This window comes from Bubalus bubalis, chromosome 3 (assembly GCF_019923935.1).
Source record: "Bubalus bubalis isolate 160015118507 breed Murrah chromosome 3, NDDB_SH_1, whole genome shotgun sequence".
NCBI lineage: Eukaryota > Metazoa > Chordata > Mammalia > Artiodactyla > Bovidae > Bubalus > Bubalus bubalis.
Genome location: NC_059159.1, coordinates 21,870,277 through 21,882,559, shown reverse-complemented (window position 1 = coordinate 21,882,559; position 12,283 = coordinate 21,870,277). Strand labels below are relative to the sequence as shown.

At 39.3% G+C, this 12,283-nt stretch overlaps 2 protein-coding genes across 2 annotated transcripts; both read right to left on the bottom strand.

Annotated features, from left to right (window-relative positions):
* Positions 1 to 427: 427 nt before the first annotated feature.
* Positions 428 to 7,303, bottom strand: KRT40 (keratin 40). Its single transcript, XM_006043363.3, has 7 exons — positions 6,800 to 7,303; positions 5,868 to 5,950; positions 4,341 to 4,497; positions 3,374 to 3,535; positions 3,169 to 3,294; positions 1,490 to 1,710; positions 428 to 609 (listed from the first exon to the last, which is right to left on the bottom strand). The coding sequence occupies exons 1-7, from the start codon at positions 7,244 to 7,246 to the stop codon at positions 510 to 512; spliced, it is 1,296 nt and encodes a 431-aa protein (XP_006043425.3). The 5' UTR covers positions 7,247 to 7,303; the 3' UTR covers positions 428 to 509.
* Positions 7,304 to 11,245: 3,942 nt separating this feature from the next.
* Positions 11,246 to 11,992, bottom strand: LOC102395673 (keratin-associated protein 3-3). The gene has a single exon (XM_006043361.4). The coding sequence runs from the start codon at positions 11,908 to 11,910 to the stop codon at positions 11,614 to 11,616; it is 297 nt and encodes a 98-aa protein (XP_006043423.3). The 5' UTR covers positions 11,911 to 11,992; the 3' UTR covers positions 11,246 to 11,613.
* Between the last annotated feature and the right edge of the window lie 291 nt (positions 11,993 to 12,283).

Genomic DNA, 12,283 nt, shown 5'->3' with positions numbered 1-12,283 from the left:
ATTGAAAAAAAAGGAATCTAGTACTTTTATAATTAATATTCTCAAGTGTTTCTTCTCAGAATGATATATACACCTATCTTCCAGGATATATGACATTTTATATGAATTAGCTAATCTAGTTGTATTCAAGGAGTTAACAAATATTTTCCTTCTGGGTTTAGGCAAAACCAAACTACTGGCATGGGTTTAGACAATTACCTTGGCATCAAATGGTTATTATATTAACAGTAATGAGCTACAAGGCTGTATTTATCGTGCTAAAGGAATGAAAACATTTTATTGGAGAGCAGCAAGAAAGCTTTACAGACTCCTAGAATATCACAAATAAGCAAGCAGGAGAGGAAATGACAGAATAGAGATACTTCGTGCATGCTTAGAGGACAATTTTAGAATACAAAAGCCTTCTTAACTTGAATTTCAAGTTTGGATGTCCCTGATTGAAGCACCGTCTTCTTTCAAGGATTCTGCTGGCTTCCCTTCCTCCATCTGCTGTGTTGGGTGTTTAACCTTCAGGGACAGCTGTTTTCAACTGTGCAAATTATGTACGCCGAGCATGGCTCACAAGTGTCGTTTGACGTGCTTGTTGCAGAACATGGGTTACAGGGAAGCCTGTGAAAAATCCATTTTTAACTAATCTCAACATGGAGAAGCTGGATAAAATGTCAACTCAGAAAAAAATCATGCCAAAATTTGCCCTTCAAATTATATTTTGAACTCTATTTTCAGAACAACATTTGAATGAAGTCTGTTTTATCCCTGGACCCAGAATTGTCACTTCCTGTTCACTGTAGCAGAGACAGTTGGATAAACTTTTATGTATTTTCTTTAGTTGGCAAATGCCATCTTATGTGTGTTACTGACTTTCCTTTTTTTCTTCTTCCAGTTTTATTGAGATATACTTGACATACAGCACTGTATAAATTTAAGGTGTACAGCATAATAATTTGATTTATATACAGCATGAAATGATTAGCACAATAAATTTACTGAGCATCCATCAGCTCATACCGATATAAAGTAAAAGAAAAGGAAAAATATTTTTTCCTTGTGATGAGAACTCTTAGGATTTACTCTCTTAACAGCTTTCATGTTAATATATCACATACAGCAGTGTTATTAATTCCATTGCTTTCTAATGCCTATTTAGGTCCCATTAGCCAAAAGTTATGCATATTTTGTTATTTGTCTAGTAGTTAAATCATTCAGTACCCTGGAATATTTCTCCTGAGTTTCCTGAAGTCAGGAGCAAAGTGAAAGTCCCAGCTTGAAATGTTACATATTATATTTTTTTCTGCATTGGAAATTTTTAACATTTTGAACATTTCAATTGTCATGTGACTAGCCTTGCTGCTTTTCATCACTCTTTAAGAATATCCTTTAACACCTTTAAGGAGGTTTGAATATGGCCAGATCTTTGGGAAACAGGATGGTCCTTCAAGAGCCTCTTTGTGACTCTGGGGGATTTTAAGAGGGATTGTGTGGAACTTGCCTGCTGTCCTCGCTGTCCAGCAGCCCCTGGTATGTGTTGATCTCACACTCCAGCCGGGCCTTGGTGTCCAGCAGCACCTGATACTCCTGGTTCTGCCGCTCCAGGTCGCAGCGGATCTCAGCCAGCTGGTTCTCCACGTTATCGATCAGACATTGTATCTGGGCCAGCTCCGAGCTGTACTGGGCCTCAGTCTCTGCCACGGTGCATTCCAGAGATTCTGTCTGCAGAAGGAAAGAGAGTGTAAAGAATGTGGTTGTAGAACAATCTCTGGGGCCAGATTGCCTGTTTTCCAACCCTGTTCTACTTTTTATCTTTCCAGCTACGTGACTTTGGAAAATTACTTAGCTTCTCTGAGCCTCAGTTTTTGTTTTTTGTTTTTTGTTTTTTTTTCAGTTTGGGCATTATTTATTTAGTATAAATACATTTTAAAAGCCCCAAATCTCCTACTATTTTACCACCCTGGAAACACCATGGTGTCAAAAGTCCTGTTAAGATCAAAACTGAACTGAAAAGCCATCAGTCTGAACTCAGTTTTACTGTATAAAAAACGAAGAATGCAAAGTACCAACCTCATAGAATGGTTGGAGGGTTAAATGAGTAAATATACATAAAGTGTCTAAAACAGTGCCTGGAAAATTTTAAAGGTAGTAAGAGTTATCATTACCACTATGACCTCTGCGACCTATAACATACTCGTGTAGCCTAAGAAGGATCAAAAGCATTTGAGAGAAAATGTTGTAATGGGCTCCTGGCTCCTAGTGGGGTTAAGAGAAGAGGCTCTGAGATTGAACCACTTGGATTCAGCTTCCACTTTTGCCTCTTAAAACTTGTATGAACCCCTGTTACTTGATCTGAGCCTCAGTTTTCCTCATCTGTATAATGGGGTCAGTGGAGGGATTTACCCCATAAGGTTAGTGTGAGAATTAAGTTAGCACTGTGCCTCTCACAAGATGAATGCTCAGCTATTATTCATTTAGACATTCTCTATAGGACCTAATGTGGCTCTCACGGTAATGGAAATGCTTAGTGTAATCTTGAATGCTTTTCAAGATATTCTTGAAAATATCTTTTCAAGGTATTCTTGCTGCTTGGGTGAAGCGTGGTACAGAGAAGGGTCCAGCTGAGGTGTGCATCCTGGGAAAGTTTAGGATAGTTATAAAATGTAAAGTCTGAGTATCTTCATTTTAAATGTGATGGTGAGCTTGGAAAACTGGCCCAAATCACAAAAGAGTTAGTGGGAGAAAATATTTGTGAACCATGAAACCAACATCTCCAAAATTTGCAAGCAACTTATGTGGCTCAATTTTTAAAAAAACGAACAACCCATTCAAAAAATGGGCAGAGGGCCTAAACAGACATTTCTTCAAAGGAGAGCCTTTGGTTTGTCAGTTCCTCTCTCGTTCTGCTCCTTTCTGTCCCCCCTCTCTCTTTGTCTCTGGAGGATGCTGCAGGATCATGCCCAAGCCCAGAAAGGAAGGTCAGGACATCCTAGTGGTACATTACAAACTGTTGACCTATCACTTCTGCTTCCAGCTGGGTAAACAGCATCTTTGAAAAAGGGAAGGAAGTTCAGACCTTCTGCTGCATGAACTGTGGGTTTGTCCTTTAGGTTACAGAATAGGGGATAGTTAGTATCTTAAGCATGATTCTTCAGGGACAATGGTCTTGCCCTTACATACCAGGCTCTGCTGTGCTTGAAGCTCAATTTCCAGAGTGTTGGCTGTGCGCTTCAGTTCCAAGATCTCCGTCTGGCAGCCCTGCAGCTGCTCTGCACTGGATAGCTGCTGCTGATTCAGTTCCTCTGTCTGAAATACAGGCATGATTAGAATATGCAAATTAGGCAGAAGTCTGCATGCCTGTCATTTTATTGCTCTAAGTGCCAACCTGAGCAGCGAACCATTCTTCCACGTCTCTGCGGTTGTTGGCGAGCACAGTTTCATACTGACAACGCATCTCATCCAAGACCCTGTTGAGATCCGTAGTGGGGGCCGTGTCTAGCTCCACACTGAGTCGGTCACCCAGCTGTCCACGAAGCATGTTGACCTCCTGAGTTGGAAATGGAGTAAAGAATGTCAGACTGATGGGGAAAAAATTCAACATGATATACCAATAGCGCCCCATTTCTGTTTTTTGCAGTAGTGAGTAAAAGTGTGAGATTTAGATTCAGATTGCCTAGCTTGAGTCTCCTTTCATCACTCAGTTTTTTCATCTGTGAAATGGGTATGATTTTACCTTTACAAGAGAGTTATTGTGAGATATTTGAGAGTTCATATTCATAGAAAACACTTAAACAAGACCTAACTGCATCATAAGGTCTCAATGTTAGTTACTATTATCATAAACAAATGTTCAAAAGGAAAATATACTCTGTAACATCATTCAGCTTTTCATTTGTCAGCTTCATAAATATAGGATAATTATATAATTCACGTTGATGATTTCAAAAGTTTATAAATGCAGAATATTAAAAAAATCAGTCTAAATATTGCATGAATCTTTTCTCCTTTATGAAACAACCTTCACACTCTGCAATTATCTGCTTGATTTTCATACTTTGTGGGTTAGAGATAAGAGTGGTATAAAACACCCGGGAAAGCTATTTGTGGAGCTACCTTCTCCCCCAAAATAATGGCAGGTGAAGTTCCTCCATTTGGCACTGGCCAGTGGTCATTTTACATTTACATTCAGAGATATACCAGAATGATCAGGCTGAATAGTAACAGTGCCTAGAGTGACTTTCTTCCACATCAATCAACATCTACTCAAGTTCTATGTATATACACAACATGAGCTCTCCCAGCTTAACTTTGTCACTTTGAGAGTCCTTCAGTGATTTTGCCATTTTCCTCACCTCTTCATGGCTCTTCTTAAGGCAAAGGAGATCATCCTTCAGAGACTCCACATGGGCCTCCAGATCAGATCTGCACACAGTCAGCTCTCCCAGAATCCCACGCAGGCCACTAATGTCAGTCTCTACCAGCTGGCGAAGAGAGAGTTCAGACTCGTACCTTTTACAGCAAAAGAGATACAGCCAATGCTTACTCTGCTGGACACTGAGAAAAGTGCTGAGGCATACAGATGAGGGACACATGACATCAAGGAACCCACATGCCATAATTTCTTCTACACCCCAAATCATGAAAAATTCAAGATTTGTGAGCATTCTTAGCTTGAAAAAATATTATAAAGGGAATACTTGTGATGTGTGCATGTAGGTATGTGAGAGACGAAGCGAAACAGCCTACCATATATTAAGTTCAAATTCAGATCTGGTCTTACTCTAGCTTGGACTTGCTTCTAAGTCCACAATATAAGCAGCTCATACAGCTCAATATCAGAGAAATAAACAGTCCAGTCAGAAAATGGGCACACCTAAACAGACATTTTTCCAAATAAGACATACAAATGGCCAATAAACACATGAAGAGGTACTCTACATCTCTCATTATTAGAGAAATGTAAATCAAAACTACAATGAGGTATCACTTCACACCAATCAGAATGGCCATCATCAAAAAAACTACAAACATTAAATACTGGAGAGGATGTGGAGAAAAGGGAACCTATTGCACTGTTGGTGGGAATATAAATTGGTATGGCTGCTATGGAGAACAGTATGGAGATTCCTTAACAAACTAGGAATAAAACTACCATATGACCCAGCAATCCCACTACTGGGTATATACCCTGAGAAAACCATAGTTCCAAAAGACACATGCACTCCAGTGTTCATGGCAGGACACGGAAGCAACCTAAATTTCCATTGACAGATGAATGGATAAAGATATTTACATTCATACATACACACATAAAGATACATACATCTACATATATGTATGTAAAGATACATACATACATTGTGATAATACATATAATGGAATATTACCCAGCCATAAAAAGAAAAAAATTGAGTCAATTGTAGTGAGAAGGATAAACCAATAGCCTGTTATACAGAGGGAATCATTAATAAGTCGGAAAGAGAACAACAAATACTGTATATTAATGCATATATATGTATGGAATCTAAAAAAATAGTACTGATGAACCTATTTACAGAGAAGAAATGGAGATGCAGATGTAGAGAATGGTCTGGTGGACACGGCAAGGGTAGGACAAGTTGAGAAAGTGACATTGACATACACACACTATCGTGGGGAAAATAAATAGCTCATGGGAAGCTGCTGTATAACACAGGGAGCCCAGCCTTGTGCTCTGTGGTGACCTAGAGGGGTGGAATTGGGGCGGGAGAGGCTCAAGAGAAAGGGGATATACATATATATGTATATAATTATGATTGGTTCATGTTGATATATGGCAGAGACTACCACAACATTGTAAAGCAATTTCCGCCAAGAAAAAAAGTTCAAATTAAACTTACTTTGACCTAAAGTCATCAGCAGCCAGTTTGCAGTTGTCAAGCTGTACAGCAAGTCTGCAATTCTCAGCCTTCGTACACAAGATCTGGAAAGTAAGTTACTATGTCATGAATGATTCTTTGAAAGAAACCCACATATGCACTCATTTAATAACTATGCCAGTGTTTATCTTTTAAAAGTCTTTATAAGAAAATACAGAATAACTTTCAGCCTGCTTTTATTGACCACATCATTTCATGAAGGAAAAAGGAGGGCCAATTTATAAACAAAATAGAGAAATAAAAAGTTTTATTTTTTTTAATGACTTAAAACATTTTTGCAGTATTCCTTGGCCACTGAACTTAGGTAGATTTCTCTCTAGGAGTTTATATTATGACTACATCTCCACCCATGATAATAAAAATTTATCAGTAAGAAAAGGACATAATTACTAGGTAAAATTATATGATTAAAAATATGACATTTCCATATCTATGTTAAATAATGTACATGTACAGTGTTACACACAGAAATAATTTTAGATATAACACTGCTTTTCCTCATTCTCTAGCTGATAAAGGTAAATTTAGGGTTAAGCGAGTTTATTATGGTCACTTAGTAATTAGCGGCAGCATATAGGCTAGCGCTGACGTTTACTGACTTTTTCCCCCCTCTATTCTTTTTGGCCATGCCGCATGGCATGTGGGGTCTTAGTCCCCCACCAGGGATGCAACCTGAGCCCTCTGCTGTGGAAGCACAGTGTCTTAACCATTGGACCACCAGTCACCCTGTTTGCTGACTTTTTGTCCAGTACCCTTTCCTATACATCACGTTACCTCCGGGAAGTCCCTCCCCTTTCCCTGGTTTCCCTCCATTGAACAGACTCGTAGTAGTATAAACATAAAGCACATCACAGACTGGGAAGGTGGAACATTAGGGTGATGAGATACCAGACCTTTTGTTGGAGATCTTCAATGGTGTCGAAGTAACACTGATAATCAGGGCACACCAACGGGACATCCTCTTCACACTGTTCTCCGATCCTGCATTCCAACTCGGCATTCAACTCCTCCAGCCCGCGCACCTTCTCCAGATAGCTGGCGAGCCTGTCATTCAGGAACTGCATCGTCTCCTTCTCGTTACTGTTGAACACACCATCCTCACACCAGGCGCAGTTCCCCACCACGCACGGAATATTACAACTCCCAGCAAAGCAGGCGGGCGGGAGGCACCCAGTTGGCAGGCGAGACCCGGATAGAAAGCTGGGGGTCTGGCAGATGGATGTGGCACAGGCGCTGGGGAGACAAGTGGTTTCCATGGAACAGGTTGAAGCAAGCGCACAATCAGAAGCCCTGGCACTGGATTCAGAAGAGCAGCCCGTGGGGGAACAGTCAGAAGCCATTCTATCAGATGTAAAGGACAAAGACTAGCTGCAAAACTCCTACTGCCCGCCTCCAAAACTCTCATTCCCTCCCGAGACTTTTATATATACCCCACTTCAAATAGGTATTTACAGACTACACCGGATGTTTTCCGGTGCCAGTTTTCATATGAACATTCATTAGTCTTGTTTATTTGCTGAAGAAGAGTTTTATGCTTCATAAAAGAGGCATAACTTCAGGTTTCTAAATAAGGATACCATCTCCATGTGCCAGTAGGATAAAGCACTTGTTTCAGCAAATCTTCATAGGAAGCATTGTCCTTTTGACAGAATAAGGAAAGAAAGAGAAAATTTGGGCAATCAGTAATTATAGATACAACTGATTACACATAAGGGAAATAATATCCCTACAGATTTTGATCCTGTGCATTGAAAACTGCTCATGTCTTCTTTTGAAATTAATATTACAACTCATTTAAATGCCATTTATTTGCTTGTGCCACCACCATAGAAGTGTTCTGTGTAATTAGCCATCTTCAATGCTGTTTGTGGTCTTGCTGTGCTCACATGGTGGAGGAGTGAGTGTGTACTGAATTTGAAGTATGTGTGTGAGAACCATACATGCCCATGTGCAAACTGAAAAGTCACTTTATGTAACTGATGGGATCACTTTTGCCCTACATGCCAAAATATAAATTGGTTATCAAAACACGGAGTTGTAATCTTTGATTTCCTGAAACTTGCCTTCTCCACTTTTCCTATGCTTCACTTTTATATCAGAGATACTGATTTTTATCTGTATCTCTATAAGAATGAAATACAAATTCTGTTATAATTTTTTAGTCTCAGGAAGCTAAACCTTCGTTAACTACACTTCAGTATAGAAAGAAGAAAGTTACAAAAGGCATTTCTTCTGGGACATGGAAGCCATTTTCTCTTATTTACTTACTTATTTAATTTTGAAGGCCTCAGTTTCATGAAAACTGAATATGCTGAAACTTGGGAATAAAATTCTATTGTATGAGTTCCAGCAATTCCATTGGATGAACTCCCTGGGGCAGTACTGAATGGATAGGGATCTGAGATGTAAGTTTTCTGGGTTCTTTGTTAAGTTTTATCTCCAATTTTCAGTTTTCTTGCCTTTGATTGTGGTATTTATTTCATTTTAAAAAGTGTACACAGCAAATTGTCTGCAGAATGTTCAAGATCTTTATGGGGCAGGGGTAGCCCATTACTCTGACAAAGTTAAAATTTTCATGATTCAGAATAAACAATTTTTTTCTAACTCTGAGGACTTCTTCCTTAAATAGCTGATAATGGAAAAACAACCAACCAACCAAAACCAAACCTGGAGACTTAAGATAGAGGATTAAAATAGTCTCTTAGAATTTATTATTCATTGAGCAAAGTTGGTTTTGATTTTAGTAATTCTCCTTATATTTTAACACTACACTAAAAGTTCTTAACTGTATAGAAATTAGACATCATTTTACTCTTTGATACCCTCTTTTTAATGTGGGTTTCCCCCTCATTTAAAAAAATATATTCTATTGATCTTTGTTAATTCAGCAGTTTGACTGTGATATACCTAGATGGTGTGTGTGTGTGTGCGTTTTAGGTTGTATTTATCCTGCTTGAGATTCCTGAATTTGTGAGTTACTGAAATGTATCACTAAATTTGGAAAATTTTCAACTTCCCTTCCCCCAGTTTTTCTGCCCCATTTTCACTCGCCTATCATTCTGGAACTCCGATTTCATGCATACTGGACTACTTGACACTGGCCCAGAAGATTTAGTTGGCGTTTTCTATTCTGGTATTAATGGCAACTATTGACTTTTTTTAATTACAATCTTTAGTTCTAGAATTTTCATTTGCTTCTCTCTTAATTTAAATAAATTTAATTTATTATTAATTTATCAAATAGAATTAAAAATTTTTACTTTTTCTGGTGAGATTCCTCCTCTTATCCATTCTTTTCCTTTTACCTTTTCTCCATCATTCCCTTTAAATCCATGAAAATATTGATAATACCTGTTTTAAGATATTGTCTGCTAATTCTAACATCTATATATCTATGGATCTATTTCTATTGGCAGCTTTTTCTCTTGTTTATAGGTGAGATTTTCTTGCTTCTTCACATGTCTGGAAATTTTAAATTATATGCTATCCATTTTAGAGAATACATTTTAGGAAATTTCAATTATGTTGCAGAGTTTTGAGTGTCGGGCTTTGTTCTGACAAGACGTCAAATCTCTGGAAGATCCTCTTGCTCCTCTCAGCCTAGGTTTTAGGTTTTTCCAGGGCAGGTATAATTTCATGTGTTCTCTTTCCAAGGTTGTGATCCTTACTCTTTTGGTGTGTTCTTCTGGAATATCAGTAGAATCTCCAAGGTACACAAAGAGCTTTGGCCCCTCTGGATAGGCTGGGAATTCAAAGTCCATTAGTACTGAATGACTTCTGGTATTTCCAGTCAGCTCTTTATCCCTCAAAAGCCATTCTATGTCAACCTCATAGAATTTCATTCAGTGCGCGTGCAAAACAGCTTTCTCTTGACTATCGTCTTTTACACAGACTTCCTCACCTTCCCTCATATATTTGCTTCCTTCTAGAACACAATCACAAATTCCAGTTGCCTAAACTTCATTTGTTTGCCTGGTGGCTCAGGTGATAAAGAATCCACCTGCAGTGCAGGAGACCTGGGTTCGATCCCTGAGTTGAAAAGATCCCCTGGAGGAGGGCATGACAACCCACTCCAACCCACTCTTGCCTGGAGAATCCCCATGGACAGAGGAGCCTGGTGGGAAGTCCATGGGGTCACAAAGAGTTGGACATGACTGAGCGACTAAGCACAGCACAGCAGAAACTTCATTTAGATATGTCACTTGCGTTTCGACATTTCTAGAGCAGAACACAGCATTCCTTTTTAAACTGGTGACCTTACACTGCTGCCTAGTATCTCTCGACATCTTTTTCATGTTCATTTGATCTCCAGCTTCGGTCAATTTGTCTTTGACTGTGTCTTTTCTCCTTTTATCACTTAAATCTTAATTTCTTAATTGTTCTCGATTTTTCCATACCACAACACTTCTCTAATGCACATTTTTGACTCACATTTTTTAAATTGAAGTATAGTTAGTTTACAATGTTGTGTTAATTTCAAGTTTATAGCAGTTATACATACGTATATGTGTGTGTGTGCTAAGTTGCTTCAGTTGTGTTCCTCTCTTTGTGACCCCAGGGACTGTAGCCTGTCAGGCTACAAGAGATTCTCCAGGCGAGAACACTGAAGTAGATTGCCATGCCCTTCTCCAGGGGATCTTTCTGACCCAGGAATTGAACCTGTGTCTCTTATGTCTCCTGCATTAGCAGGCAGGTTCTTTACCTCTAGCACCACCTGGGAAGCCCCTCTATATAAATACATTCTTTTTCAAATTCTCTTCCATTATACCTTATTACAAGATTTTGAGTATAGATCCCTGTGTTATACAGTATAATTCATATATTTTTATTATAATAGAATGCTAGCATTCAATAAATAATTGTTAATTGTATGAGGGAGTGAGTGGATATTGTATATATATCTGCCTTACTTTCCAGACAATCAGTTCATTTTTAGCAGGGATGGTAAAACAGGGTACATAATAGGTACTTAATATGTTTATTGAATGAATAATATTGCTATATATTTTTTGCACAAATAGGTCTGGCATCTAGATTAATTGATATATTAGGTCATATTTGGTCTTTGGATCATATTTGATGTTTCCCAATCTACCTTAAACCATTTTGGAGGAAGGACAAGTTAGGGAAATTATGCTGATATCCTGGACCATTTTATATGCAACGCCGTTCAGTTTTCTTAAAACAACAAGAACAACAAAAGCAAGAAGTATTTGTCTGTACTGCCACCCTTTTCAGTTTTGCAGATGTTCTGAGTTTCTTAAAATGCTGACCTTTGGAGTTAAGAAATACATTTGATGCGTTAACAAAAGTAAATGGAAGTAATTATAGACATTGTGTTATGCCAGAGATGTAAACTTTATTAGAATAATCATGAAGAAGAGCCTCAATTTCCAGAAAGATACCATTCAAGACTGGAAACAGAATTCCCCAAGCACAAAAGAAAGATACAATTTAACATGAAGGAACTGAAGAACGTTGGGAAGCCTATAGGCATCTACCTATTCCAGTTGTCCTTGTTCACTGACGTCCACTACACAGCCATCGAAAATCTCTTGGTTTCTTTTTTGTGAGGGTTGTCTGTGATAATGCCATCCTTGTTCCAACTTCGAAAGCGGAGCCACATTTAGTTGCAGGTACTGAGACAGGTGAGCACTAAAGCTTCTGGGTTGACTCTGTGTCAGGCTCTGGGTGAGGCAGCCATCGGTCAGCAGCAGCTTGGGATGCAGGGCTCACAGCTGGGCTGAGTGTAGGTTGTGAGGTTGATGGTTTCCAGGCCTGGGGTGGGCTGGGAAGAGTTGAGCAGGAAGCAGGTGGGCACACAGGGCTGAGGAATGTGGCAAGGTGGGGGGCAGTTGTCACAGCAGGTTGGCTCCAGTAACCAGACTGTGTGTGGGCAGGTGCTGGGCAGGCAGACTCCACACCTGCAGAATTTGTCAGAGGAGCAGATGGTGGTGGCGGGGCTGGTGCGGACGTTGCAGCAGAGGGGAGCACAGCAAGCCATGGTGTTGGGAAGCTGTGTTTTTTATTGATTTGGTTTAAAGAAGATGAGTCTCCTGAAGTGCGAATGTCTCTTTTTTGCTCTGGGGCTCTTATATACCCTCTCCAGTGGGTGTTGGTCCAACCGGAAGGCTTCTTTCCTGGTTCTTGTTTATGTTAGTGTACCCATTATACTTTGACTGGTTTGACATTTAGATGCTTGTAAATTTATTTTCCTAATTAAGCTTTGTTTGAGCTCACTGCTAAATCTGAACAGATTACTCCTGCGATTTGTCACTGGGACACAATCTTTACGAGGTGTCATCAGTGGCTTCTGCTATTATAATTCCAGCGCCAGCCCTGATGGGGAATATGCGTGAGAGCACAGCTGTAGGGCG